Raw genomic sequence first — 26,222 nt, 5'->3', positions numbered from 1 at the left:
TCCAAAAATCACATCCGTTTCCTCCAGTCATGTTCGGTTTTTCCGCAAAACGCTGTCTACTCCTAAATTCTTATAGCAATAACGTAACATTATTATTTAGATATGCCGAATACGCAAAAAGATAATTAATGCGCAGAAAGACATGCTGAATACATAATCGGTATAACCAATAGTCAGACTGCTTATTAAACAGTTTAAAACTGCTGACGTCGGCATTTTATGGCTATATAAGCAACGTGAAAACTGACAGCAGCATTCAGTCGTTCAAGAGGCTTAGAAGTCGCAGCAAATTTATCTCTGTTAAATCTGTTTTTGTTGAATATGTCATCCAACACTCGAATAGTTCGTGAACGGTGCCGGAATGATCCTGATATATTCTGTTACATTTGTGTTGTTTTACAACACCCAAACAAAGGAAAAATATATCTGACTTTGTACGAAAAGCTTATCATGCATATTTCAGGGTTAAACTGGGTGACCAGGACAAACATGGGCACCACATAAAGTGTGCAGGACATGTGTTGAAAATCTGAGACAATGGACTAAAGGTCAGAGAAAAAGTTTCAGCTTCGGAGTTCCAATGGTATGGCGAGAGCCCCAAAACCATGTTGATGACTCTCTAACAATTCTCCCTAACAATTAAAATTTATATAACTATTGCTCTCTTGGTTAGGCGATAGACTTGTTTTTTGCATGAAACAAATATATTACGTGCTATCGCTTCTTCAGAACTTTTTATTACCCTTGATATTCAACATTTCTCATTTGTGAAAAAATTTGACGTATTGCATATTTTTTGACTTCATATTTGGAATCAGCACCTTTCATTTGGGTAAAATCAGCAAAAAATAATTAGGTCAGCAGAAAACTTTTTTTCAAATGTAGACCAGTGTTATAATTATTTATGGTGATTAAAAATAATGTATTGCTTAATTATCTGCAGTATTAATCTGACAGTCTTTAATTAATTCTGATGTTCCTTTCTGAGAACTTCTTTAATTCAGATGTGGATCACCTCTCTGTGGGGTTATGGAGAGTGGAACATTCCATGTAATATCTGCCTGAACTGTAGAGCAGGCTTATTAGGTGTGCCGACCAGGAAGCTGGACCATTTAGGCTATGAGGGCAAGTTCTAGCCAGTCTAGTGGTGCTAGGGAAACTTCCTTCCTTAGATGATCTGCCTGCAGCCACCACTGCAGTTGGGAGGAGACTTTCATCGGCAGGAAAAGCCAAATTGAATAGTCCTGAGTCTGTGTGTTCAACCGAGGCATCAGGGAGCGCTGAAGAGGATGCATATGTGCCCTCGCCCATGGGACTACTTCCAGGGTCGCTGCCATTAAGCCAAGTACTTGCAGGTAGGATCAATGGTCAGGCGCAGTGTTTAATAACAGACAGAGCTGTGCCATCAACTTCTGAATGTGTGCTTCCATCTGGAAAACTTTGTCCTGCCTCGTGTCGAACTGAACCTTGAGGTAATCTAATGACCTTTTAATGGTCTTGTGCACAAGATTAGTATTTTATGTCACCATCTTAGCTGCAATAACTTTCCATGTCTGTTATATTCAGTACTTTTTATTTGTGTAAGTTATGTATTATATTTGTTTTTATTATTTATTTGTTTGTGAATATGTGCACAAATTTATATGTATTAATATTTATGTATTTTACCATAGCCCCTGAGGCAGGCACTTGAGGAGTGGTGAAACTCAGCCTGAGTCGGGCATTTTGTGCGTCTCCACTACAATAAATGCTTTTAAAGGTCATTCGGCATCTATCTTCTTTGTTGACACCATATATTCTTGAGACTTGGGTACTGGAACCACAGCTCTCAGACTGAGGAGCCTTGCCAATGTAGTTTCCACTGCTTGCTTCTTCTGAAGTGAGTGGCAGGAAGACAACATGAACACATCCCAAGAAATACTGCAGAACTCCTGTGCATATCCTTCTTGTAGCACCTCTAGGACCCATTGATCCGATGTGATCTTGAGCCACCTCTGATAAAAGAGAGAGAGGCGCATCCCCTTATCTCCTATTCCCAGAGTTGGGTCGGCAAATCTTCATTGGGAGGGTTGGGAGGTTCTACTACCTGAACCCGCACCTCTTCTTGGCTGTCAGGGACGAAAGGAATGAGACCTATCAAAAGGTCGAGTTATCTGAAGGGTCGTTCCTCTACAGGGGTGAAAATGCCAGGATCCTCTAGTACGACCTTTCATGTTAAAAGAGCATGGCATCTGTTTCTTATCCACTGGCAAATGAGGAACTGGGGATTCGCCCCACTTACTGGCCAATTTTTCTAACTCTCTCCCAAATAAAAGCAAGCCTTTAAAGGGCAATTTGGTAAGGTTAGCCTTGGAGATTGCATCAGCCGACCAATTTCTCAGCTGTAACTGACACCTGGATGCTACAATGAAAGCCGCTCCTCTGGCTGAAGAGCGGAACAAATCACAGCCTGCATCTGCCAAAAAAGCAGCAGCTGGCTCCATAACTGCCCTGTAGTTTACCTCACGGTCATCGACCCGCTGGGAGAGAAGTAAAGAAGATCGAGCCACCAGGGAACAACAAAAAGTGATCTGCAAGGTGATTGCCACTGGATCAGATGCTTGCTTAAGGATAGTCTCAGTCCTTCTGTCATGAGCATCCTTCAAGGCCGCTCCTCCTTTCATGGGAATAGTAGTCCACTTGGAGACCACACACACAAGTGTATCTACCCTTGGAAAATGTAAATGCTCTCTTGCCACTGGATCCAAAGGGTACAGGCCTTCCAAAACCTGATCCCCTTTGAAATTAATCTCTGGGGCGCCTCACTCAAGATCAATTAATTCTTGAATGGCTTCCATCAAGGGAAAAAACAAGAGACCTTACACAAGGAAACCAAAATGGGATTTTTCTTTGACTCAGTGACAGCATGTGCTCCAGGAACTCTGAGCATTTGCAAGGTCTGGGAAATCAGAGCTGGCAGCTCATCTTTATGAAAGAACAGTAGCATAGTTCTATACGGTTCTAATCCTGGAGGAATTTCACCATTCTCAAGGAATTCCAGATCAGTGTCATCATCTGTGCCATATGGACCTCCATCGTGAAGTCCTGCTGCTGCACTAGTAGTACTCTGGTGCTTAATATTAGGTCCCGGCAAGATTCCTACCTGTGACCTTGCTCTGGAAGTATTAGAGAGGGCTGAAGATTGTGCCTGGAGAAAGGTCTGCATTCCCTGGAAAAACTCTACCCACGAAAAGGTAGGAGCATCCAATCCAGGAGGTGCTTGAGGCGTACACACTGAGCTACCATCCCCTGTTGAGGAACCAGTTAAGGGAGTTCCAAAATCATGCGCCCCACCTGAGCCATCTGTACCCAGGCCTATATCCAACTGGGAAGAACCAGGCTTAGTGAAATCAGAAGAAGGCAATTCTCCCTGAGCCTCCAAACAGTGCTGGCACAAGTTAGCAGGCACTCCTGGCTGAGATGCCTGAATATGACAGGCAGTGCAAAGAGAAAGGCACTTAGGTTTCTTAGGCATAGGCGCCATCATGGTTGACAATGCGCTTAAGCAGCTGCCGTAGGTGTGCGTCTAGCTGGGGTTTTTTAGGTTTGTCCAAAAACATTAGGCTTCCAACCTAGGCATCCAAAACGTAGGCGTCCCAAAACTAAGCACCATAAAAACAATTTAAGCGCACAATGAAACCTGGGCACACAGGTAAGCATGTGGCCATTTAAGACACCACTTAACTTGGATGCATGGAATACAAGACCCGACTAAGCATCCAAAAATTGGATGCACAACCTGGATGCACAGTTAGACGCACACACTGAACCAACAATCCTGTAGAGGGCATCCTAAGAATTGCATCTAAAATGCCATTGCGGCCTACCACACGGCACACAGCGAAAAAACCTCAGAGAGGGGCCGAGCCTACAGAGGCTGCCCAAGCCACCAGGCTGCCCACATCCCTCGACCTACCACGGACTGGGAAGAACATCAGAATGGAGTGCCGAGCATGGAGACCAGGAAAAAAGGAGAAGCCCTACGCTACAAAAGCCTCCTTTTACATCTCTGTAAATATATTTTTTTCTTCCTATTTTTTTTTAAAAACTTACCTGAGTGCAGCCTTACCTGGCTGAGTACAGGGACGGTCTCAGCTTCCTGCACCCTCTACCTTTCAGCCACTTAAGCAGCTAAATCCACGCCGGCTGAAAAACCAGCTACTGGATAAAGGCACTTATCTGAGGGACCATGGAAATTACTTCAGGAATTCTCAACTGGGGGAGGGACCTTTTGGTATCACCGCAGGAGAGTGAGACAATATAATATCCTTAATTCTGCTTTTACAAAATGAAGCAATCCCCTATAGGATGCACGTCCACCATCTGCAGGAGATGGAGAATACTGGCAGGCTGATGCAGGGTTATTTATCCTGTGATGTCGGTTTGCTCCATCTCCATCTGCTGATAGAGATGTATAACCCACTTGTTCTGGATTCATCTGACTGGATGCTAAGAAAATTCTTTTAGACATTCTCTTAAATGGTCTTGTATATATGCTCTTTTATTTGGTATTACTTTTAAGTATTTAGATATTTGCTAGGCTTTGCAGCTACATTGCTGATTTCATTGCCTATAATTTTTGGGGAAGTGTTTGTTGTGAGTTATATTACTGCTAGTTCTTGTATAGGAATAAAGATCACATATTTTTTGCAAGTTTCTTTCCATGTTTGTGCCTTATTTCCACAGGAGAAACATTCAATCCTACAGCCACACTATAAACGAGTTTCGATATTTTAGTTTAGTTTTTTGGAATATTAAATTGTATCTTAACTTGTCTAAAACATTTACAGGGTAGTTTTCAGGTAGCTCACAAAGTAGTAAAGTTTTCTTATACATTGTCCATGCAAACTTTACTGAGGATTTTCAAAGTGAACTTAATGCACATAAGTTTGCTTTGAAAATCCTCGGATAGTTGGCCGAGTATGCGCACACATTATCTCATGCAAAGTTATATCTGCTCTTTGGAGGAAGTAACTTTCACAGATGAACTTGCATGCATATTTCTTTAAATATAAAATATGAAGATAACTTTAAAATGGGCATGCGAGTGCCCATATACACATGCATATGGGTGCATGGTTAGATGCACTGGAATTTAAATATCCTGCACGCAATTGCAAGCATATGTGATAAATAGGCTGGGCACATGTATGTAAGTATATATGCAGACAGCGGGGAAAATGGCTTTGACACAAGCAAGTGAGGGAATTTTATAACATGACCGCATCAAAGACGAGATTAGTTTCACCAGTTTGTCAACCAGTTTGCCCAGTCTACAGCTAGGTCCTCAAGACCCCCTGATTCTTTAGCCAGCACTCCCCACAGTTAATCCATACCCCTCAATCAGTTCATATGTGGTTAGAAATTGTTTATTCGGACTTTCACCTCATGCACAGCAGAGGTAAGGTTGCGCTGAAATGGACCTAGACATACAATCATGAGTGAACATATATACATGCAAATCTTTTGTCCACGCCCCAGAACACACAGGCCACGCCTACATTCTGCCCCCTTTTTTTCCCGATGCGAGATATATGCACATTGATATTTATGTATTTATGTGGCCGGTTTATAAAATTGGGCGGACCCACACATGTGCTAGATGCAAGTGTATCTCCTGGTTTTGAAGCACATATCACTTTGAAAATTCACCTTTTGCGTGTACATTTCAGCTTCACCCCAACCTGTCTTCAGTTTGCATAAAAGAACACCTGTAACAGGGTTGCATGTTTACCTTTACATGCAGAGAGCCCAGGCTATTTTAGTATAGACCTGTACACATATAAAACCCATATTTTTGCATGTAAATAGTTTACCCCTTTAAACAGACTGAACATATATCTACTACTATTATTGCTATTACTATTTTACAAACAACATTTGTTTGACAGGCCTTGTGCAATGGTGATTCCAGACCTTGAGCTTATATGTGAAATAATGCTGGTGGCAGAAGGCTTTGTGGATGCAAGAATGCTTTCTGGAAAATTTATCAGTCTTTATACATTATGCCGTGAGCTGCTTTCAAAACAGGTGATGCAAGTTGGCACAGCAAAGTATTAAGGATGTTCGATCATTTGGAAAAAGCAGAGGAAATGTCAATAACATTTCTTATGTCATTTTGTGTTATTTTCTAAACCAAACAGAAAAAAAAAACAGAACAAAACTTTTTCTTTTTTGTCATTCCTGTTGTTTCCTATGTGCTGTTTGCAAATAGTGCATGCTATAAATGTTTTAGTGTGCTGTATTGTTCAAAATGACATGAAATTAAAAGGAAACAGAAACAAAATGACATTTTTTGCATGCACATCCATACAAGTCATCTATGCATTTATATCTGTGGTTTTCTAATATAAATTTAAGAGATTGTAATATTAGACTTCAAAAACCTTTAAAATGTTTAATAAACAACAGGATTTATACAAGATGACATGTATATTTATTGCACACTGAGCTGAAATTCAGCTGTTCTTATTGGCTTCCTTTCTGTGAAATTTGGAGAGGTACTAATGCTCAAAAGTAAATCTCCACGGGACAAAATCAAAAAGCTCCTAAGACCGCCCAAATATCTTTTGTAGCACATGAGAAAAAAATACGATAAGCTGAATATCCACAGATATGCAATTATCTGCATGGCTCAGGAATTTTACAGAATTAAAGCCGAGTAGAATTTTTCATGTATAAAATGCAAATTTTTACTTTCAAGACAGATTTCCATAATAATTCCACTGAAAGTTTTGAAAGTATCAGAAATTATTTAATGTGGGCCAGCCCGTGGCACAGTGGTAATGCTATTTGGGAGACGTGGGTTTGGTTCCTGGGGCCAGCCAGGTCTAAGGTTGCTATGATGCAGTGTTCACAGCCATTGCGGGGGAGGGGGGGGGGAAGGATAGTCCTAGTCATTGCACAACAGTGACATCTAGAGACCAGCCTTAAGAGTACACATTGGGCCAGATTTTGTAACCTACACGCGGGCGTAGATTTGTGCACTCAACCTGGCGCGCACAAATCTACGCCCGATTTTATAACATGCACGCGGGGTTGGCATGTGCAAGGAGGTGCACACTTGTGCACCTTGCGCGCGCCGAGCCCTAGGGGAGCCCCAATGGCTTTCCCCGTTCCCTCCGAGGTCTCTCCGAAATCAGAGCGGCCTCGGGGGGAACTTTCCTTCCGCGTCTCCCCACCTTCCCCTCCCTTCCCCTATCTAACATGCCCCCCAGCCCTATCTAAATCCCCCCCCCCTACCTTTATTTTACTATTTACGCCTGCCGGGCCCAGCAGCAGTGGCGAGACCTCTGGCCATGCCCATGCCCCACCCCGCCCATTTTTTCAAGCCCCGGGACATACACGCATCCCGGGTCTTGCGCGCGTCGCCGAGCCTATGCAAAATAGGCTCGTCGCGCGCAGGAGGGGTTTTAAAGGGTTACGCGCATAACCCTTTTAAAATCCGCCCCATTGTCTGGGTTCCTGAGGGAGCTGTAGCTTGTGGCCCCTGGGCTGAATTGGAAAAGGGATATAAAAACAGGACCCCCCCCCCCACAAAACACCTTGTGAATGAAGGATCCTGATGCCATAGCTAAATAGAGGCTGGTTCCAACTGATATGTAAGCCCAATAGAAGCAAGTGGAAACTGCCAAATGACAAAAACATTATGTAACACATAGGGGTAGATTTTAAAATAATACACGTGTGCACATGGCTGTGCGATTTTATAACATGCGCGCACTGGTGCACGCATATTATAAAATCGGCAGTGGCACACAAAAGGGGGGGAGGTCGATTTTGTCAACATTCGTACGGCGACACATCGGGGCCTTCCCCAGTTCCCTCCCAGTCAGCTCCAATTTAGGAGCAGACTGGGAGGGAACTTTCCTACCCCCTACCCTAATTTCCCTTCTTCCCCTCTCCTCCTCACCCTCTAAAACCCATTTTTAAATTTTTGTGCCTTTTATTTTGCAAGTTACTTCAGGGTCCGACCTGAAGTAACTTGCGCACGTCGGCAGCCGGCTGGCGCGCAAGGCTCCGGGACAGCGAGGAATGACGCTGTCCCAGGCCACCCTGTTCCGCCCCCCAGACCGCCCCTTTTTGAGGCCTCAGCACTTATGTGTGTCCCTGGGTTTACGCGCGTGGCTGGGCCGGTCTGAAAATTGGCCCGGCCCGCATAAATCCCGTGATTTACGCGTGCCAGGGTTTTAAAATCTGGCCTATAGTTGATATCTCATAGTCTGTGATGCCATTTGTGACATCATTTATTTATTTATTTATAAATTTTGTATACCGAGGTTCAATTAACAAGATTAATTATCACTTCGGTTTACATTACAACCAGCAAAAATAACAGAGACACAGTCTTGTTTTACAATGAACAGGGTAGAAATAACCTGGATAAAAACAGTGAACAGGGTAGAAATAATCTGGCAGAACATAATCTGGAAAAACATAGTATGGGTGAAGTAAGTATAGAGAATTGGGTCTGTATAACTTGTGTATTGATCTATTGGATCAAGTCTATGATGTAATTTGTGGCACACATCAAAATAGTGGGAGTTAGATGAGCTATAAATTGCAGGGTTGAAAAATAGTATAAAAGCCCCCTCCCCAAAGAGTGGTATTTTCAATGTACTGATAATTATTGCCATGTGTATGTGTACAGTAGGAAGAATACTGTTTGACTTGGTATTATTACTCTGCATAATTCTGAAAATTCTACTGTTTATTTGGCGAATAACCTTCATTGTCGGTTAACAATGTACATGATTACATGGCCAACTGTTAAAGCAAATGTGCAACATTTTTTATAGGATCACTATGACTGGGGCCTTAGAGCAATAAAATCAGTTTTGGTTGTGGCTGGCTCACTAAAGCGAGAAGACCGAAGCAGACCAGAAGATCAGGTTAGTTTTTGTGTATTTACAATGTTTCAGGTTTATCTAATGAAGTACTTTTAGTCAGAACTATAGCAGCCCAGAAGTAAATTACTTCTTCTTGAACCTACCCCTAGATCAAGGGTCCCCATATCTGCTCCTTGAGGACTACAAACCAATCTGGCTTTCAGGATTTCTCAGTCAATATGCATGAGATCTATCTGCATGCACTGCCTCAACTGTATGAACATATACCTCATGCATATTCATTGTGGAAATCCTGAAAACCTAACCGGGTTTGCGTCCTTGAAGACACCTGCTCTAGGTACTTTTAAAATGTGAGAGCCGTTTTGATGTCTCTAATTTTTAAACAACTCTGAAATGCAACTTGTAAAGGTATTCTATTATGAGTATGCTTGAAATACATTGTGGGGTGCTCAGGGAAATCTTCTCTATTGCTGTTTATGCTGTATATGAAGATATATATACTGTATATGTATATATTTATACATATCAATATATAATAATACACCAACACTCATCCGGTTATTTTTTATTTCAGATGCATCATCATATTAGCTTGCGGCTTTAAGACTCAGCCTTACACTTAATCATAGATCACTAGATGGTAAATCCGGCAATAATACTTTTTTTCAAGTCCTTTTTCTTATGCAACTATAAAACTTCAAATGGTAGAATACTTAACTTTCTTACAGGCCAATACAGTAAAGTGCGGCCATGGGTACCCTGCTTCTAACCCGTGGTTACCCTGCTTCTAACCCGCATTAGCCCAACCTGTTATTCACTATCCCCTTTAACCCATCCTTACCGCCTCTTTAACTCAACGGGTAACCCTTTCCGCCCGCGGCATGTATATGAGATGTAAACGATCGGATTCGCTATTCCCTCCCATACAGTAACGCGCGCCCCGATTATCGCGTTTTAAACCTGCACTTTTCCTGCGCGTTTAACCTGCTAACTTACCGCCTACCCTTACCTCTGCGTTAGAGGCAGGGGTAAGGGTAGGCGGCAAACTTTCCCCCAGCCCCCGCTCACCTGCCCTGGCCGCGAACATGGGTGCCGGTCTCCGGGGCAGCCCCAGTCCTCTCAAATTGATGGGCCAATCCCCCCGGGCTCTCTGGAGCTGCAACCCAGTTCTGCCCCAGTGGCTCTCACGGAAAAAGCACTAAGCCATAAGTTTTTTGTTTTTCAGAGGTTTGGTACAAACAAATTCATGGAACTGCAATGGGGGCCACTATGGCCCCGAGTTTAACAAATGTATATGTTACGTTGTTTGAAGAGCAACATCTTTTTAATGCTGTAGAATTCCAGCAGACATCGGAATGGACACGATATATTGACGACATATTCTTTTTTTGTGGCATGGGGACGAAGAATCCTTGCAAGATTTCAACAGATGGATTAACATATTAGTTCATAACTTGCAATTTACAATGACGTATCATAAGTCCCACATTGATTTTTTGGATATCCACATACAAAAAGATGGAGATAAAATCGCTACTAGTTTGTACCGAAAATCTTGTGAAAAAAAATACACTTTTACATTATACCAGTTTCCACTCTCACCACCTACGAAAGAATTTGTTGATAGGTCAATTCTTGCACCTAAGACGGCTATGCAGCAAAAAAGATGAATTTCATACTCAAGCGGAAGTTCTGGCTAGCAGATTGTTACAACGCGGCTATCCTATTAAATATATAAAAAGAGTACTAAAACGAGCTTCCAATACAGAACGACATTGGCTATTACTCGACAAAACTTCGGAAGAAAGTAGGTCCCCATTAGTCTGTACAGTGCCGTTTTCCGACAGAGCCAGTTTGATTGGATCTCTTATAACACATCATTGGTCAATTTTACAACCACATAAGGATATTTTCGTTGAACGACCACTGATAACTAATAGTCGGGGGAAAAATATCAGCGATGTACTGGTGCATTCATTTTTAAAGATACCTGTTACTATAGTTTCTAATCAGCCTTGTGGCCATTGGACTTGTCAACGATGTTCGGTATGTGACCAAGCCATCACGGGGGAAAGATGGGAAGATACTCAAGGGGGCATACATAAAGCCTATCAATATACGGACTGCTCATTCACCCATGTGGTATATTTGATAGAATGTCCTTGTAAACTGTATTATGTGGGGAGGACCAAGAGGATGATTCATATTAGGCTGAATGAACATAGAAGTTATATCACCACCGAGAAGATCACGGCCCTGATGGTTGCGCATTGTAAAGAATTTCAGCATTCGTTCGATGACTTGTGTTGGAGAATCTTAGAAAAAATACAGGAGAATCCATGTGGGGAGATTTAAACAGAGTTTTAAATCTTAAAGAATAGTAGTGGATCTTTAAATTGTAAACAGTAACACCAGCAGGTTTTAATGCCTCCATTGAGTGGTATTCCCTTATTTAGTAGGGGAGGAGCTTAGTGTCATCATTTAAGCAGCATTTAAGCCAGTTCTGGTAGTTCCCAGAAATAACCAGGCATACAATGAATTGAATGAAAACCCTGGACCGCCATTTTTGAAACATATATGTGAGTATCCCAGTAGTGCTGCTGTTTGGGAATAAAAGGGCTGATAGTTGTGGTATAAATGTAAGTTGAATGATGTTAATAAGTTTTTTCGACGCAGCAATACCACCCTTGAAAAAGGACTAGCAGTCTGAAACACAGCCCCGTGTCAGGTGACCAGAATTGTCGGTATTATACAGGAAGAATTTGTAGCTGCTCGACCATCAAGAATCAGTCAATCGGAGCATTGATACAGATTAAGAAAGTTAAGCATTCTACCATTGGAAGTTTTATAGTTGCATAAGAAAAAGGACTTGAAAAAAAGTATTATTGCCGGATTTACCATCTAGTGAATTTTGATTAAGTGTAAGGCTGAGTCTTAAAGCGCAAGCTAATACGATGATGCCTATTATGATGGTCATTCCACCAAATGCTAAATTTTGTTGGCATTAGAGTGAGAGCGTCTGAAATAAAAAAATAACCGGATGAGTGTTGGTGTATTATTATATATTGATTATATCAACCAACGGATCCAAAAACAAAAATTAAGGTTCACTATCTGGTTGTATTAGTAGTTGTTACATTTATACATATACATATATATAAATGCCTTTAGCTTCTAGGGCTGCTGTCAATTTAGCAAGTATCACAAACCAGTTAAATTTAAAAAACAAAAACATAAAATGAATCAACATAAAAAGTGATATACTTAACTAACAATAATTCTATAAATGTGAATGTTTAAATCATTGTGTCGGACAAAGATATTTATTTATTTTATTTATTGAGCAAAACGGTTTACAATGATATTAAAATAAAATAAATCATATCATAAAAGACTAAAATATAGACTTAAAATACATTAAGAAAATAAAATATAAATAAATTAAATCAAAATAAAATATATAACAGTAGGAGAAAAATACAATTCATATATTAATAAGACCCTAAGCTTCCAATTAATGACTTAGTTTGCCATGACTATATTCCCTATACTTAAAATTACTAAAACAAAAGACAGCCAGAAAGGATGAAGAGGCCGAAAAACCTAAATACAGCAATCAAATAAATAAGCATTTGAAGTATTGGACTGTTATTGGTTCATAGCTGCAGAAGCTTCTTTAAAAAGATGTGTTTTTAAAAAGCATATGCAGAAAACAACTTTGACTGCAGAGTTAAAATGTTTTGCATATGTGTGTGTGCATATGCACTGCAGTGTGTCTAGTATGTGCATATGTTTATTGGTTTCAATCACCAAGAGAGCCATCCAGATGGCCAGTCACCACTCTGGCGCTTTAATGCTGAATTCAGAGGAGTCTGATTAGTTGCCCAGATTTTCTTGAAATTTGACATGAATCTACAATGACTGCCTGGACAGATTGGCACTGCTTGTCAGGGAGCTGAGAGTAGCAGAATTTGTATCAGTTTTGAGTGGGATTGTACCAAGCTTATGCATTATATATAAGCAATGATTAATACATTTTGCATGCATTTTAAAGGTAATAAAATATAAGAAGGAAACACAAACAATGTGATGAATTATTAGAATACATTTTTCTTATCTGCTGTAATAAAAAAAATAGTATATCATGCATTCCTCTCTTCATGTATAATATTCTTAATCACAGAATTCACTCAGTAATTACATCCTAAGGGAAAAATGCACTACCATTGAATATACAGAAGGCAGTCAATGTCGCTACAGGTAGCAGATTGAGTTTAACAAACCATATGGGTTATAATTGTCTAAGTATGATTAATTCATAATATTTGTTAATTTTATGCCTTATATTATGGTTTATTATTTCATTTAATTGTGGTGCCACTCTTGTTTTAGGTTTTGATGAGAGCCTTAAGGGATTTCAACCTTCCAAAGATAGTAACCAATGATGTCACTATATTCCTGGGTCTTATCAATGACCTGTTCCCATTGCTGGAAGTCCCACGTAAAAGGGATCTGAACTTGGAACAGATGGTGCGTCAGTCCATTACAGAACTCCACCTGCAGCACGAGGAGAACTTTATACTAAAGGTGGAAATAATGGTTTTCTGCTTAGTGTATTGTAAATGCTAAATGAAGGCTATAATGATCACTGTTGTTTGATGCCTGTAAAGATTCAACATCTGGCTAATGCTTTTACAAGCTGAGGCAATAAACAAAGGCTGTCTGTGCCACTTTGTTATTTGTATATTATACAATAATATAATACTCTGCTTCATTCAGAAATTATTTTTATGTTCAGGATTTTCTTATGATTAGTATTTTAAATAACAGGCAAATGAATAGCTTGCTTGGGTTGCTGTGGATATAAAGATCAGATTTAAAATTAGGTGCAGATAAGACATATATTGTGTGGCAGATGTGCAGTATGCATATGCATATGTTGTAGAGGTTTGTGCATATTTAATGAAGTCAGACTGGTGCATTTTTTATTCAGGTAATGATTTTATGCTTCTGCAAGTGCCTGCTGTGCTTTAAATAAAAGGCAACAAAGTCCATATTCAGTAACAGGTAGATTTTAAAAGCGTTGCTCGTGCAAAAATGGCCCCATACATGTGTATGTGGGCCGTGCGCGAGCAATGCTAATTTTAAGAAGCCAGGAAGTACATGCATACGTACCTATGTGCGCATCAAGAATAAAGGGGCGGGGAATTGGTGAAATGGAGTGGGGCCAAGACATATGTGCATAACCCCCAAATTTTGGAAGGCTGATCATGGCAACATGTGCCTTGGTTCCCTATGTAATTTTACTACTAGTCCTGATGAAGCGCAAGTCTGGAGATTTTGGGCCAGAGGGATCCTGAGCACTGGGAGGAGGAGAGAGAGAATCTTTTAAAGGACCAATCTGACACACTATATATATATATCTCTCACTGTTAAAGGGGCACTTTCAACTCAGGATAGGCTTTGGGGGGTGGTGTTACATTGGTCTGCCTAGGGCACAAGAGTCTGTAGACCCCTGTAACACTGTCCCCCCAAAAACCTACCCTGAGTTGAAAATGCCCCTCTTACAGTTGGATATATAAAGTGTGTCAGATTGTCCCTTTAAAAGAGGCTCGCTCTCTCTCTCTCTCTCTCTCTCTCTCTCTCTGTCTCTGTCTCTGTCTCTGTCTCTCTCCCTCCCACCCCCCTTGTGAGCACACACATAAGGGCTCAAACATATATGCATGGTTGGTATATTTTAAATGGTACGTGTATACTTGCACACACAAGATAAAATCAAGCATATTTTTGCTCGCATGTCCAATAAGCATGTTTATGGGTGCATGAGCGCTCCTTTTAACATATACTCGTAAGCTGGGAAGCGGACAAGTTATCTGCCTAAAGTTAGCCAGATAACTTGTAACAGATAATCAGTGGGGCAAATTCCCCACTGAATATACTTTGCTAAAGTTATCAGGGTACACGTATCCAAATATGTGTAAATTTAACTGGCTGTATTCTAAATAGTCTGAATATAGCCAATTAAGGTTAAAGTTGTCTGGATACATTTACCTAAATAACATTAAGACTGCTTTTCCACCCTACCAGACTTACCCCTAGATTTATCAAAATGCTATAAATAAAGCAGAAATAGTGCCCACGATAAAAATGGGCATGGTTAGGCTAATTTCCCTGCTCCTGCATCGCATAGGTAATTTCCACAGCACACTATTTTTCACTTCAGGCACTGAGTAATACAACTATGGGGGGGGGGGGGGGGGGAGAGAGCGAGCCTTTACATGGGGGTCAATATATCTCTCTCTTTTTATACCACTGTAAGAGGGGGTACTTTAACTTGGGATGGTGGGGTAGTTTGGGGGTGGTTTTACATACACAGTAGGAGGTATGAACAGGAAAGTACACATCACTGAATATTTTCTGCCATTTCAATTGATGAAAGGTACAAGAGGAATTGATTTATACAATGCACTCTCTATCTAGCTTCAAACAAGCTAGGTAGAGAGTACATCAAGCCAGGTAGAGAGTGCATTGTACAAATCAACCCTGGACCGCTTCTTTTTTTTATCCAGCTAAGTTTTAGTTGGCAAATGACTTACCCGGCTAAAACTTAAACCAATTAACAGAAGGACATATTTAAACCCCAGGTTTGGCCGGCTAAGTCCAAAGCTTAGCCATACAATCCTTTTTGAATAATGACTTCAACATTTATTTTAATATATTTGAATGGTAACAGCAGATGTATTGTGTTCTAAATTTAGAATGGCATTATTTTTAATACTGTAGTCTCTTAAACCATGGGTGGCCAACTCTGTTCCTCAAGGGCCCCTAACCAGTTGGATATTCAGGATATCCCTAATAAATATGCATGAGATAGATTTGTATGCACACTGCTTCAGTTGTATACAAATCTATTTCATTCATGTTCATTAGGGTTATCCTGAAAATCTATCAAGTTTGGGACCTATGAGGATCAGATGATAGCTATAAGATGTATATGGTATCTAGATGAAGTAAGACTGGTAATTGTTGGTGATTTTTAGGTCACACAATTGGAAGAGCTGCTTGCAGTGAGACATTCTGTGTTTGTGGTGGGAAATGCTGGTACAGGGAAAAGTCAGGTAAACTATATTACATTGTTGATGCCTTGTAAAATTATACCCAAAGGAGGACAGTGCTTACTCAGTAAAGGACACTCCAAACAATTCTTCCTTCATGAAAGGAAACCAAAAATCCTTCATTCTGTGCTATTATGCTATTATTTTTATTTACCTGCTGTTGTGTTTCCTCCTCTACTCCAGAGTGCAGCTAGTAAATTCTGCATGCCTCAGTTCATGCTTCCTGAGCTAAGTGATAGAAGGAAATAGTATACAGTGATTTAGGAGGACCAAAACTTCATAAACACATATTAAATGTAAAGCTAGGTAAGCCCAGGGCCGATGCTAGCTTTTTGCTGCTCTGTGCAAACAATTACTGTGCTGCCCCCTTCTCCCTGATTCATTCAGTCTCTGTCCCGGGCCTGTGAAATAAAGCCTTCCTGCAATCAATATTTTTAAAAACTGACATGCTTCCCCGAAACCCATGGATAGGGAAGGGTATTAGGTACCCTAGGCAAAACTTACAGCCTTGCACACATACCACCTCCCCCCCCCCCCCCACACACACACACACACACTCCCACACCCTTTATAGACACACACAATTAAATTGTGCCTTTATAACTAATTTTACATGAAAAATAATATTCAAAAGTACAATCTTCTGAAGCATTTGTAGCATGCATATTATATTTATATGCACTGCTGTGATGTCAACCAGAAAACTCTGCAAACAAGACACTTGGACCTCCTATGGGATTAGACATTTTGTAATGTGTGCTGAGAGTGGGCTTAGCCCTCAGAAAGCCATGAATACATGGAAATACCATTACAATATAATAAACCTCCCATACCAAAACAATTCTAACAACCTTATCTATGAAAAGGCAATGCTGCACATATTTCACCAGGTCCTAGAACACCAATAAAACTCTTATTAGGAAACTGGGCTGCTATAGATCCCTACACAGAAATTACATGCCAGCAAAATACCTCACCTCGGTCACATACGCAGAACACAGAGAGACCCTCACCAAATACAGAATAAAGAGATCAGAAAGTATAAACAGAAATGTGCTGAGAACTACTGAACTGGAACCCACAACAAGCCAGGCTCTATATGCAGAGCAACAATAGAAAAACAGAAACATTACCATGCTTCATAAAACATTAAATAATAAAATCAAGAAATATAAAACATCAATCATAATATTAAAATCCTATTTGTAAAAAGAATAATATTTCAAACCAGTTAATGAATAGAATATCAAAAATTTTCCAAACACCAAAAAATATTTTAAAATATCTGATGAATAAAAAATCCAATAATTAAAAAATGTTCTATTCTCCCCCCCCCCCCAAAAAAAAATCAAATAATTCAAAAGAGTAGAAACATCAAATTACATCCAATAATTAAAACTAATAAGGGTTAAAAAACCTCCTGCACTCCATACTTGGGATCTTTTAATTTCCAGTCACCCTGAGATTGCTGTGGACCTGGGGAGGTAGGACTGAACACATTTTATCATACACAGGCTCCCTCTCCCTCCCAATTACATTATGTGTGTGTGTGTGTGTGTGTGTGTGTGCGCGCGCATGCCTGTGAGAGCCTATATGTGACACACAGAGTTTCACAGGCACACAACCATGCACAAACACACACAAGCATACAGGCTCTCATCCATCCACATTCACAGGCACCCAGACACACACACACACACAGACTCACACACAGACACACACACACACACACACACACACATACATACATACATAGGTTCTCACACAGACACACACGCATGCACCCAGGCTCTCAAAGACACATACACGCATACACAGGTTCTCACACAGACACACACACATGCACACAGGCTCTCACAAAGACACTCGCATACACACAGGCTGTCTCTCACACACACATACAAGCTTACACACATACTCACACAGCCTCCTGTTGTCTTCAGGCTATGGTGGGATGAACTCTACTACGGTCCACCGACCTTCCTGTTTTGGGGATGGGAGCGGAAGCTGTGTGCACCCACAGGAAAACTTGTGTGTGGGCACGTGCACACACATGCAAATAAAAGGGAACACCAAGCCTCTCATTTTCAGCCACCAGTAGGTTCAGCTTCATCGGCAGTCAGTCTCCTTTGGCCGCCAGTGGGTTAGGCTCTGTGAGGGCCCTGTGGCCTCTCCTGCTGCTGCCAGCCAGCCCTCCGCCCACACTCAATGATGCCGGGCCAAGGCAACCTTGAATCCAGATTTGACTCAACATCCTCATAGAGGATGAGCCAGACAAGAGCTAGTTCACATAAATTTCTCCTGTAAAAAGAGGAAGTAAAGTGTTTGATCCACAGAGGGGGGGGGGGGGCAGGATATTCTTCTGACTTCCTGTTTCAAGAGCCTGTGAATTGGCTTAGAGCAATGGAGACAGAAAGGGCAGCCTCTTCTAAACAAGAAGCAAAAAAAAAAAAAAAAATTAGACAGGCCAAAGATATCCAAGAATGATGGGCACTGTGATCGCAACAACCTGAGAGTGTTGCAAATGCTTGACTACAGTAAGAAAGCATGAGAGAAGGGAGGAAATAAGTAGCTATTGTATTGTTTTGAATGTGAATTTGACATGAAAAATTATGCACAAGTTTTCTCTGTATCTGACCTCCAATAATCTTACTTTACTTTTTTAATTTGCAATAAAATCTCTCTCTTTTTCTCTTGTTCTCTCTCTCTCTTTCTCCTTCTTCCCTCCCTTCCTCCTCTCTTCAAACATAAATCTTGAGGGACTTCTTGTTACTTTTTAGCTGGCAAGCAATTGTTTCTATTAGCCAGTACAGAGGGAGCACAGCCTCTTCTTTCTTGGCAGGGCTACTTTCTGTCAGCCTGTAGCACTGATGAATATGGAAACCAATATTTGCTTGCACTCTGGCATACAATTATTTTATAGATACTGAAGACATTGCATAGGACTTACTCCAATATGAAACTGAGAGCACTGTGGAATGATATTAACCCTAAAGCTCTGACCACAGATGAACTCTTTGGGTTTCTTCATCCTTCAACAAGAGAATGGAAAGACGGTATTTATTTTACAAATGCTCCATTACCCTTATTAAATGAATCCCTTATTCCTCAAAGACCAAAGAGGTTTTGCAATTGTGTTTAGACTTAATTAATTTTGTTGCTTAAATTGAAAGGCTTACTTTCATCTACAATGAGAGAACTTTCTGTTGTCTCCCATGATGGCCCAAAGTGGATTGTTCTAGACGGGGATATTGATCCAATGTGGACTGAGTCGTTAAATACGGTCATGGATGACAACAAGGTTTGTATGAGTAAAGCTGAAAATAATTAATTTGAATATAAAAGTGCATTAACTTAAAATAAAACACATATTGATGAGATATATAGTATTAATGATTATGCATGGCCTCAATTTTCTTTAAAATCCTATGTACATGATCTGCTTTTAGTGTGCCTCGAGCTACTTTCATTAAATTGCAGGCTCTAAAGGTATTTCTAACAGTTTTGTGTTGCCAATATTAAAGGCATTCAGGTTTGAACTAGCAAGCTGGGGATCCGGAGTACTCATCTCCCAATCTGGGAATTATCATTTCAGTTAATTCTCAATTTATCTGCTCTTTGTGCTCTTCTGCTGGATCCAGAAAAGCTCCTTCTCTTCAGCTTCCTGATTGGAGGAGCCAGCCTCTGGTTGGAGGGACTATATTACTTCTTCCTGTGAGAATGACAGCTCAGCTCCAGCCTTTATGTCTACTTTAAGGTTTTTGCCCTGTGCTTATTGAACTACTGCTGCACCTTTGTCTAAGATTTTCCTGGATCTGTACTCAGCTTATCCCGGTCTGCTTTCTCTCACTGGACCCTTCTCGGACAGACTGAAAGATAGGTCCACAAATAACTATTATCTATGCAGTCTTTGTTTTGTTTTTTTTTATTTGTTCTTGTGTCCTTAGAACTCCTGGGTTTGTGAATCTGGCTTTGGTCTCTAATCATGACTCTGTCTGCTTTTGGCACTGCTCAAGGTACAGACCCCAGCCTGTTTTGACTCTCTATATTGTTAAGACTGAGTTTGCTCTTCCTCAGCTGCTCTTTTCCTGGTCAAAACATTAGTTTGTTCCAGTCCATTAAAAATCCAAAATATTGCTCTGGAGAATTCAAAGTCAGAAAGCATGTTGTGGGAAATTTTAATTGCTATACACAGTGTGCAGTTCCTGATTCATAATTTGCAACAACAAATAAATGTTCTGCAGTCTGCTACTCCCATATTCACAGAACCTCTTGCCCAATAGGCAAGTCTATGTGTGAGAATACAATGCTGCTGCTGGAAAGATTTTATGGCAACCAAAAAGATTTCTGGAAATTGCCATCTACATCTTTATTTCACACCACAGATAAATAATTTGAATAATCAGGAAGTAGGCATTATAGTTATTCTTCTGACATAGGATGTACTCATACGGACCTTGCTCCTACTAGAACAGTTCAGGCCCCACTGCATAATCTGGAGCAGTCTTCTCTGTACCTTCTCCATCGCAACTATATCTTTTTTGAGATGTGGCGACCAGAATTGTACACAGTATTCAAGGTGCGGTCTCACCATGGAGCGATACAGAGGCATTATGACATTTTCCGTTTTATTCACCGTTCCCTTTCTAATAATTCCCAACATTCTGTTTGCTTTTTTGACTGCCGCAGCACACTGCACCGACGATTTCAATGTGTTATCCACTATGACACCTAGATCTCTTTCTTGGGTTGTAGCACCTAATATGGAACCCAACATTGTGTAATTATAGCATGGGTTATTTTTCCCTATATGCATCACCTTGCACATATCCACATTAAGGGGCAGATTTTCAAAGGGTTACACGTGTTAGATACGCGCGTAACCTCCGAAAAGCTGCCCCTGCACGCGCCGAGCCTATCTTGCATAGGCTCGGTGGCGCGCGCAAGCTCCGGGACGCGCGTATGTCCAGGGGCTTGCAAAAAGGGGCGGGGTGTGGCGTGGCCTGAGCCTCCAGGCACAGCGGCCATTTGCCACTGTGCCCGGGTTCGCGGGCTGGCCGTTGGCCGGCACGTGTAAATTACACCTGCTGGAAGGCAGGCGTAACTTCTTCAACAAAGGTAAGGGGGGGGGGGTTCTAGGTAGAACTGGGGGGAGGGTTAAGTAGGGGAAGGGAGGGGAAGGTGCGGGGGGCGGAGGGAACGGAGGCAGGCTGCGCAGCTCGGCGTGTGCAAGTTGCACAATTGTGCACCCCCTTGCGCGCGCTGACCCTGGATTTTATAACATGCGCGTGCGGCTGCGCACGCGCATGTTATAAAATCGGGCGTAGATTTGTTCGCGCTGGGTTGCGCGAACAAATCTGCGCCCGCATGCAGGTTTTAAAATCTGCCCCTAAATTTCATCTGCCATTTCGATGCCCAATTTTCCAGTCTCACAAGGTCTTCCTGCAATTTTTCACAATCTGCTTGTGATTTAACTACTCTGAAAAATTTTGTATCATCTGCAAATTTGATTACCTCACTCGTCGTATTTCTTACCAGATCATTTATAAATATATTGAAAAGTAAGGGTCCCAATACAGATCCCTGAGGCACTCCACTGCCCACTCCCTTCCATTGAGAAAATTGCCCATTTAATCCTACTCTCTGTTTCCTGTCTTTTAGCCAGTTTGCAATCAACGAAAGGACATCGCCACCTATCCCATGACTTTTCACTTTTCCTAGAAGCCTCTCATGAGGAACTTTGTCAAATGCCTTCTGAAAATCCAAGTATACTATATCTACCGGTTCACCTTTATCCACATGTTTATTAACTCCTTCAAAAAAGTGAAGCAGATTTGTGAGGCCAGACTTGCCCTGGGTAAAGCCATGCTGACTTTGATCCATTAAACCATGTCTTTCTATTTGTTCTTTGATTTTTATATTTAGAACACTTTCCACTATTTTTCCTGGCACTGAAGTCAGGATCTATGGAACCTGGCTGTTATGCTGCCCTCCTGCCTGCATGGACCCTCAGTGGGTCATGTTCATGCTGCCTCAGTCCTCCAAGCTCCCATGGCTTGGAAGTCCTGCTGGCAGACATGCTTGCAGCATGACTCAGCAATTTTACTCCCTTATAAGCCTCCCAGTAAGCTCTTTACCTAAGTTTGGAATCTCTTACATTTCATGTTGTGGCATTCTGACTCTTGCCTCAGACCCAGGCTTTCTGTGTGGTCCCAGCTTAGAGGCCTTTTGTATTGTCTGTGTGTGTTCCTTTGTCTGTCTTTTTTTCTTAGCCCAAGTTTGTGTGGCTTTCTGTTTTTGTTTGTTGGTCCTGTCCTTTGTTTTCTGTTTTGTCGTGAGCTCCCAAGTCCTGTCTTCTGTTTGTTTGTGGGCACCTTTCTGTTCTCCTCCCAATTCTGCAGGTCTGTCCTGATCTAATGGGTGCCTTCCTGTTCCCCTGTCCCCAAGTTCAGCTTCACTTGAAGTCCTGCTGGCCACCAGAACCCTAAGGCTCAACCTGAAGGGGAAGTGGCTGGTACAGGAGAAGATTCAGTCCTGTCCCTGGTCCAGCCTCTTCCTGTCCTGGAGGGGGGGGGGGGGTTACCCTAAACTGGCCAGTGTGGCCTAATACCTGCACTCTGTCCTCTGAGATGCCTTTGATTCTGCTTTCCTGGCTTCTACACTTTGGCTCCTACATTTCAGTCTCTGTGGCTTCCAAGCTCTTGTTTTCCTTACCCACAGAATTCAGCCTGGGGGGCCAAGATATTTACCAAATATTTACCAGAAGAGCATATAATTTGGTCAGGATACACCAGGTTGATGAATGGAAAATCGCCTTTAACACCTGCGATGGCCATTTGGAATATCTGGTAATGCTGTTTGGCCTCTGCAACGCTCCAGTGGTATTTCAGAATAAGATGAACGCAATCTTCAGAAATGCTCTACAGTTGTGTCGTGGTCTACCTGGACGACATCCTGGTATTTTCACAAGACCTCCAGAGCCATCACCAGGACATTGCCAACATTTTGCAATGCTTAAGGGATAACCGGTTATATGCCAAACTGGAGAAATGTTCCTTTCACCAGGAGTCTGTCCCTTTTCTGGGCTATGTGGTCTCAAGCCAGGGGTTCCAGATGGATCCACAAAAGATTAAGAGTATTCGGGATTGGCCTCAACCAACGGGCCTTAAGGCGCTCTGAAGATTTCTTAGCTTTACTAACTACTACAGGTCATTCATCCATCACTATTCAACACTGACCGCCCCATTCACAGCTATGACTCGAAAGGGAGCCAATCCCTCCCAGTGGTCACCTGAAGCTGTGACCGCCTTCCAGGAGCTCAAGGAGGCATTCCTGCAAGAGCCATGCTTGCACCATCCTGATCCCCGATGACCCTTCATCGTCGAAGTGGACGCTTTAGATGTCGGTGTTGATGCAGTCCTCAGCCAGCATTCAGCCAATCACACCTTGCACCTATGATCGTTCTTCTCCCAATGCTTCTCCCCAGCTGAGCGTAATTATGGAATCGGGGCCAAGGAATTACTGGTGATTAAACTGGCCTTCGAGGAGTGGCGTCCCTGGCTCGAGGGGGCGCAGCACCAAATCATGATATATACTGACCACAAGAACCTTGAGTGCCTACAGCATGCGCAACGCCTTAATCATAGGCAGGACCACTGGTCTCTCTTTTTTACTTGGTTCAATTTCTTACTACGATACTGGCCAGCCAATAAGAACACCCAAGCCAATGCACTCTTTCATTCTTTCACCACAGGAGATGTTCCAGACGTTCCACGGCACATCATTGATCCAACTAAAGTTCTCCTCTCCACCACACTCACAATGCCATCTGGGAAGATGGTGGTCCCCCGACCACTTCGAAGGAAAATCCTCCACTGGGCGCATGATTCCTTGCTTGCAGGCCACCCCGGACAAGCTAGAACTCTTTCCACTCTTCAGAGAGTCTACTGGTGGCGTATGTAGAATCATGCCCCACTTGTGCTCATCAGAAGCCACTGGCAGGCCGTCCTTGGGGTCTCCTTCAACCTCTTCCTGCACATATAGCCAAGGATTTCATTGTGGACTTACCCTCTTCCAGTGGCAACACCATTTGGGTCACCGTGGATCGATTTTTGAAGATGGCTCACTTCGTGGCATTACCTGTTCTTCCTTCAGCTCCGGAGTTAGCGAAATTGTTCATTCGTCACATCTTTCGCCTTCACGGACTCCCAAGACATATACTCTCTGATCGAGGTGTTCAATTTACGGTGAGATTTTGGAGGTCCAAGGCTATCACCCGCAGGCCAATGGTCATACAGAGAGGATGAACCGTACCCTGAAACAGTTTCTTTGGGCGTATGTGAACTCTTGGCAGAATGACTGGTCCGACTTACTACCCTAGGTCGAGTTTGCCTTAAACTCCCACCAGTCGGCATCTACCGGGTCATCACCCTTCCAAATAGTATACGGATGCCAGCCTCTGCCTCCTCTTCCATTACCTCTGTCTGTGTCGTCTCCGGCAGCACAGGTTTCTGCGCAAGAGTTACACCAACTTTGGGAACACACCAAACTACTTCTACAGCAAGCTGCTCAGAAGGCAAAGAAATTCAATGATGCCCATCATCTGGCAGCCCCACAGTTTAACCCTGGAGACAAGGTGTGGCTCAGCACTCATTTTATTCGCTTGAAACTGCCCTCAGCCTGCTTTGCTCCCAGATACATCGGACCTTTTCCCATACTTCGCCGAATGGGTCCGGTCACTTACAGTCTCCGCCTACCCAATTCCCTCAAAATTCATAATGCCTTCCACATCTCACTACTGAAGCCTCTCATCTTGCCTGAGTTCTCCAAGAAACCACCAGAACCCCAACCTCTGGCATCAGAGGAGGTCATTACCTATCAGGTACAGGACGTTCTGGACATGAGGAAGTGTGGGAAGTGATGGGAATATCTGATCTCATGGGAAGGATTTGGTCCTGAAGAGAACAGCTGGGAGCCTGCAGTCAATATCCTTGACAAAGAACTGATCAAGCAGTTTCATGCTTCTCCTCTGAGAAAGCCCAAACCCTGGGGAGGGGCCCTAAGAAGGGGGGTCCTGTTATGCCCGTTGGTCGCAGATGGCTGCGACTGCTGTTGCTCACCTCTTGCTTCTCTGCTTTGGCTTTGTTGGGTGGATTGGCGGCCTCTGCCAGCTATCACCAGCCTGCATGCCCATGTTCCCGGGCCTCCCTGGTTGGTGTAGATGCTGCTGACCACCATCTTGCCCTCGGAGTTCCATAGGCATGCGCGCTCCCGGGCCAGTCTTAAGCACGTCATGGCGGGAACCTCGGGGGCGTCCCCCCCAGATGACGTCATTCTTCATGGACTCTTAAGCCGGCTGGCCCTGTCTGCCTCTGCCTTGGCAACGGATTTCCTCATTGCTGAATCTGCTTTTTGCTCACTATGGACTTCCCGTTCCAGCTCCTGCTTCTTCAGCGTGAGATGCCCAGGGTACCCGCTCCACGGGGGCCTTTTCTCGTCTCTGGCTATCCACTCCTCGGAGGGCCTTGTGCCTTGGACTGCTGTCTGCCCCGTTCCCTCTTCCTGTGAGATTTAGTGCTGGAATAACAGCTCAGCTAGAATTGTACTGCCTACTTTTGAGACTTCTGCCTTACAGTTAACTGCCTAACATACCTTCACCTGCTGTTTTCTTGAATCTGGACCCAGCTTGTCCCTGTTTATCTACTGCCTTCTCTCACTTGACTCTTCTTGGAACAACTTCTTTGCTTTTGACCCTTACCTAGCTTTTAAACTTCACTCTGCCTGATGTTTTTGTTATCTGCATTCTCAGACTGCCTCACTGTACAGATCCTCTAGTGTTTGGATGCTAGCGGGATGACCCCGTGAGCAGTCTCACTCACCCTGAATTTGGCACGCACAAACGCTGCCATGATGTTCCTCCGGACACCAACCCCCACCCCCACCCCAGGCATGCGCCATGTTAAGAAGGCCCCCGTGGTAGGAAACCTCAACCCAGCGCTCCCTGATGACATCAACATGGCTTGGAATTTAAACTCCAGCTGCAGTTCAGTTCAGTACCTCAACAATAGATTTCCTGCCTTTATCTGCAGAGTGTATTGCTGCTGTTCCTGTTTCCTGGTTCCTGCCCTGCCTTGCTTTGTCTCATCCAGCCTGCCTTTCTCACCTTATCCTCATCCAACCTGTCCTGTCCTTGTCTCTCAGGCTGCTCTGCCTTGTCCAG

General features: G+C 42.6%; 1 protein-coding gene across 1 annotated transcript in view; it reads left to right on the top strand.

Moving 5' to 3' along the window:
* LOC115093684 (dynein heavy chain 11, axonemal-like) overlaps positions 1 to 26,222 on the top strand; it is a 586,171-nt gene that overhangs the window by 120,084 nt on the left and 439,865 nt on the right. Inside the window, exons 19-24 of the mRNA XM_029605802.1 lie at positions 5,931 to 5,997; positions 8,901 to 8,930; positions 13,281 to 13,475; positions 15,929 to 16,006; positions 18,927 to 19,059; positions 19,177 to 19,304. Coding sequence (XP_029461662.1) covers positions 5,931 to 5,997; positions 8,901 to 8,930; positions 13,281 to 13,475; positions 15,929 to 16,006; positions 18,927 to 19,059; positions 19,177 to 19,304 — 631 coding nt within the window. The remainder of the gene's footprint in view (positions 1 to 5,930; positions 5,998 to 8,900; positions 8,931 to 13,280; positions 13,476 to 15,928; positions 16,007 to 18,926; positions 19,060 to 19,176; positions 19,305 to 26,222) is intronic.

Source organism: Rhinatrema bivittatum, chromosome 6 (assembly GCF_901001135.1).
Source record: "Rhinatrema bivittatum chromosome 6, aRhiBiv1.1, whole genome shotgun sequence".
Classification (NCBI taxonomy): domain Eukaryota; kingdom Metazoa; phylum Chordata; class Amphibia; order Gymnophiona; family Rhinatrematidae; genus Rhinatrema; species Rhinatrema bivittatum.
Note: the sequence above shows the minus strand (reverse complement) of the source record. Positions and strands in the feature narration are given on the sequence as shown.